General features: G+C 34.5%; 1 protein-coding gene across 1 annotated transcript; it reads right to left on the bottom strand.

The window, feature by feature from the left end:
• Positions 1-277: 277 nt before the first annotated feature.
• LOC119570725 (cytochrome c oxidase subunit 7A, mitochondrial-like) lies at positions 278-5487 on the bottom strand. The gene is made up of 3 exons (XM_037918357.1): positions 5353-5487; positions 980-1078; positions 278-552 (listed from the first exon to the last, which is right to left on the bottom strand). Exons 1-3 carry the CDS (start codon positions 5485-5487, stop codon positions 412-414), a joined length of 375 nt encoding a protein of 124 aa, XP_037774285.1. The 3' UTR covers positions 278-411.
• Positions 5488-5541: the final 54 nt, after the last annotated feature.

Raw genomic sequence — 5541 nt, 5'->3', positions numbered from 1 at the left:
GACCATTTTGGAAATCCAAAAACATTGCATTACTGAACCAAAAACCTACCCAGGGGTTATACATCCAAGCCCACCCTTCACTATATTTGTACATGCCACTAATGACCTTAGATACTGACGTATTGACGTGGCAGAAAATTTTCAATAAATAAATAGTTTATCAGCATTGCTAAAGATATGGCATTTACATAGTCTAATCCATAAAAACAACAAAAGACTTCAAACAATCGAAAGTTTGTACTGAATACATACAGAATTGTTATGAAAAGAAAAATAGTTTCCTTTCTAAAATTTATTGATCTGACATGTACATTTTTATGATAAATTCAATGGCAGACACATATATACACGAGATTATCAAGCACCCGCCTTGTTGAAAGATGATATAAATATTCTTCTATAGCGTCTTTACTAGGCCTTCTTGGGGAAGCTCATATCATATATGAATCCCAGAGTCATGCTAAGACCCACGGCATTGAGTACACAGGTGCTTACAAACAGAAGGTTGTCGAAAACACCTCCCTTCAGGTGGATGGGCATACCATTGTCAACCTTGCAGGAAGAAGGAATTTTTCATAATACAGACTGATATATATATATATATATATATATATATATATATATATATATATATATATATATATATATATATATATATATCAAATGGTGTGTTAAAGAGAACACAAAATTGATATCAACTAATAGAATATAGTTATAAAACACTAATAAGAAAACAAACTATAATAATAGTGCTTACATTAATCATACTAGCTACAATCTCTCTATCTTTGCCTCCTATATATATTAACTTTAAAAACTGGCACAATGATAAATTAAACTTTCCAGTAACTACAACAAATAAAATATGTATATACTCTCACAATATATATTCCTACTGTCAGTAACACCAAATAATCTTCATTAAATCTAACTACTGTTGAAGAATCGGCAGACAAAAACACTTCATCCTTTTATTAACCTGGAATTTGTTCATGGTACCACGGATCTGGCCATAGCCAGGGTGAACATCTGTGGCAGCTCGGCGAGCTGAGCTGGAGGTGAAGGTGCGGACAGCAGCCTGGAAGAAGGGCAAGTTTGTTAGAGAGCTTACACAATTTTTTTTTTCCTCCGTTATCCCTCCTCCTCTTCTCTTCACATTTCTTCATATATTCTCTCTTATCTAGGCTGCTATATAAGAAATGCATAACTGACATCAGGAAGGCCTATCTAAATCAAGTCTCATGATCATTCTTATTGCCTGTCAAACTGAACTGTTTCCATTTTATTGAATTTTCTCATATTTTTCTTGTATATAAAGATGGATAGTAAAAAGTATTCCCTCATCTAACAAATCTTGGACCTACAAAACTATAGATGTATATATATTTTTTAAACAATGTTTCTTTCATATACTAATCATTTACACAGTACCTGCAACACATGAACCCCATAAAGCCTACACACATATATATTAGTCTCACCCAAAAACTTAGAATAGCCATATCATTAGGGGGAAGTTAAAGCACTGGCATATTCACCTTCTGCAGGAGATCGTAATGTGACCACTATTACTTGTAAATTATATATCAAAATTTCCAATCAACAGCATGGGTGCTGGTTATGCATCAAACTTCTTTGTGCACTTATTTAAATTTCCAACAATTTTCTTCAATCCACATGGTCACATATTCCCTCCTCATCTCCATTCTACCCCCCTCCCCCCCTTCTAGAACTTAAAAACTAAATCAAAGCATTACAGGGTTGCATCCTATAAACACTCACAAAAGCTTAAGCCGACTATGGCAAGAAATGGATCAGGGATCTCCTAACTGCATATGTAACTGTTCTCACCTCATATACATTTGTTTACATCAAGTGCTCTAAGCTAATGAATCCACAAATAAAGCACCAATATTTTGCTAAGGATTTTATAAAAGAAGAAAATCCATGATTACAATTTTTTTTTCTCTCGTGGCTTAAAGCACTCCCAGATGTCATCCACCACAAAAATCTGGTAAAACCCATAATCAAAACCACATTTACAGGTACAAGCTCCTTTTAATCTCTTCACTGCATCCAGCCATATAACATCAAAGAATACAAGGAGGGGAAAATATGCTTTTACATGTTAGGGGGGGGAAAAAGCTGCAGTGAATAGATTGAAAGATGAAGTGTTACAGGCATGTGGTAGAGAAAATACTGACCTGTACCTGTCTGTTCACATCCAACCCTGAACAACTAGTCAGGATGTCTTGTATAACTGCTTAAATACCTACATTTTTTGCTGAAGGCATTCTTGTTTTGATGTGATTTACTATTATCCTGTTCACCAAAAAAAAATGATATGACCTTAAACAACATTTCTTATAAAAACATTATACAAATCCTGGCCACATTTCCAAACTTTACTTCTGGAAAAATTATTTAAGATCATAAAAGAAAAAATCACTGAAAATATAATACCATCAAATTACTTCATAATTACTTTTAGAAATCATAAAATTAACTTTTTCATAAAATTTGTAAAAAAGTGTGTTCAATGTTACGCTTGTTAAAAATAATCATATGTAAATAAAGCTGAAAATAAATCTTCAATTAATATTATAAATGACATGTCACTATATATTAAATTTCCACACCCTTTCTTTCAAAGTACTAACCGGTATTGCTTAAACAGTGTTCACTGTGACAACTGTAGAAGAGGTAAGAATGAGAATTAATCGTTTCAAGTGCAAAAGAGTTTTGACTATATTTACACATGTATTTCTGACAAATATAATGAAAATGGTCAAAACACATCTCTTGCACAATAAAGATAATCATTCTCATCCATACCTTTCTACAGTCTTAGTATATATATAATATATATATATATATAATATATATATATATTATATATATATATATATATATATATTATATATATATATTATAATGAGAGAGAGATAGTATATTGCTGGATACTAATATTTTCCTCCTTTTTTTAGTAAAAGACTTGGAATAATTGATATTTCCCCCAATATTTGACAGTAACCAAAGAAAAAGGCGAATCAAAACATACAGACAATCTCAATTTGTATGCAATGTATCACTGACTTGTGATTGTGTAACCACACTTAATTTTGAAAATATCTTTAGAGGCCATATTTTCCTATCTATGTGACACTGTGAGGGATTAGAATATATTTCATAGTCTTGAAGTTTAAGCAGACATTAATAATTATTAAAAACTACCAGTACACAAACCACGTTCCATCTCAGCCCAAACCATACATTATTACAACATTATGATGCCCATTTTGCCCAACTTTGCCAATGGCTGTAATATTCATGTTTTCCAAGAAATTTCAAAACTAATCTTAAATATTGCTTACAAAGTGACTGCATCCCTCAGAGCTTAAGTCCCTATTAGCCAAGAACCTTAGGGGCACTCTGGGAATCCACAATCATTGCTGCATGAACCAAAAACCTTCCTAACTGGGTCTCCCTGACATTTGTTGCAACCCATTTGTCTGAAAATTCTGACATTTTTCCCCTCACACATATTTCATATATCAGATGTTTTAAAAGTAACTACACCCCTTTGAGGCAAAGTCCATACTGCTCAGACAACAACTTTGTGGACATATTGCCGTATGAACCAAAAGCTTTCCTGAACCAAGGACATTGCCACTGGATCCCTACACAATCACCCTATTTCCCTTTTTTGAAATAGATAAATACATTGAAGGTACAGTAACATTTTAAAAGGGGTGTTTGGTCTTGGACTTTACGACCAACCAAACAGCTATGCAGGATTACCCCCAAGAGGCAAAGGCAAAGTTAAGCACGACATTGTGTCTATGCAGCTTTTGTGGTGACCTTTCATCTTTATTTTATATTTTTCTTTGCCTGCATTGTTTATGTCATTTTGGTGAAGTTTTATCCTTTCTGAAAGGGCAGAGTCTTTAGATTTTCCTAATCTCAGTGCAGTCATTGAGTAATATAAAACCCAAGTGGGTTTATATACAGAACATGCCAAAAAATTCACTGGAAAATTAATTTGATTTTAAATATTGACTAATTTTAATATTGTAGCAATCTACAATAACAATTACTTTTCATTAATTAAAGGCCAAAATTATAAACTAAAATCAAACTCAAAAGGAACATTCTCTTCATTTGGTTGCACATCTAATCTGATAGCTGTCTATAGAGTGACTAAACCCCACTAAGCCCATATTACTCCAGACATTCATGGAAATCCACAAACACCGCTGTGCGAACCACCCCAGTAATGACCCCCCCCCCCCCACCAACCTGATCGCTGGCAGGGACCTTGCCCCCGACCCGCAACCTGACTCCCATTGATTTAAGAGTGCGGCGTTTGTTGTGGCCTATTTTTTCATCTCTGACACCATTCTTTATCTCTGTTATTAGTTAAAGCATCAGAGAGTGTAGTTTTCCCTAGATTTTCCCATATATCTTGCATGGTAAGGAACTGGGGACATACCACGTACTCACCCCACGAGCATCACAAAAATTAAAACTACAATTAGGTATCATGCTGTGACCACGGCGGCTCAGACATGAACCTACCGTTAAAAGAAGAAGATACACAGAGGAATGCCCCAACATTTGACCCAAAAAGCTGCGTATCAAATACTATGCTCTAAATTAGCATCCATCACTTCTAAAACATTTTTTTCCCAAGGTCATGTAACAATAACTAAATATAAAAACATTGAAATATTTTTAAAAAACCAAATATAAAAAAAATCTAAAAAACAAACTAATCCAAAAAAACTCAAAACCAAATTTTTGTCTTATCATTTTTTTCGAACAATTTTCTCCCCTAGGGTCATGTAATAACTAAATTAGAAAAAAAATACGCAAAAAAAAAAAAAAAATCTATTCCGCCAGCATTACTTGATCAATTCACAAAATTATTCTATGAACCGATTATTTTTCAATAATTCGATTATCCTTGAAAATCTTGAGAATTAAACATAAACGTCCCGAAATTTTACCCGAAATTCCAATAAATCCCGAATTCTTCGTCTTTCCTCGTACCAATTAACTTTCCCTTCTGGATTTTCCCTTCACACGCAATTCGCCCCTTTTGTGAAGACCCGGAAAAGCAGAAAAGAAGAAGCAAAAAGCCGGCGACAGAAGCAGATAAACTACGGAAAAAATCGGATCAGCTGATTCGTGTTGCATACGATCTCTTCAAGTTTTCCCCTTTTCCACCCCATTTATCCCCTTAACCAATTCCTAGGGTAGTATCATCACCACGCGATCGGACAAGAGCTCCGTGTGGTCATTTTATATCGATAACCCACCAAAAATGCCGAAAAAAGCGGAGATACTCACACGAGCGACGTTTATCCTGGCGGTTCCCGTTTCTCTTTGGGTCCAAGATGGCCGACGGAGGGTACAGAGGGATCGGTGAGAATCTTTCGTCGAATTAATTAAAAATGGCGTTTGTCTTTGGGGTTTTGTCATCATTGTTCATTGAGTGTAAGGCGGGTTTTTTTTCGTTGTGGGTTTATTTTTGTGGAA

Source organism: Penaeus monodon, unplaced genomic scaffold (genome assembly GCF_015228065.2).
Source record: "Penaeus monodon isolate SGIC_2016 unplaced genomic scaffold, NSTDA_Pmon_1 PmonScaffold_366, whole genome shotgun sequence".
In the NCBI taxonomy this organism is placed as follows: Eukaryota; Metazoa; Arthropoda; class Malacostraca; order Decapoda; family Penaeidae; genus Penaeus; species Penaeus monodon.
This window is presented reverse-complemented; position numbering and strand designations above follow the sequence as displayed.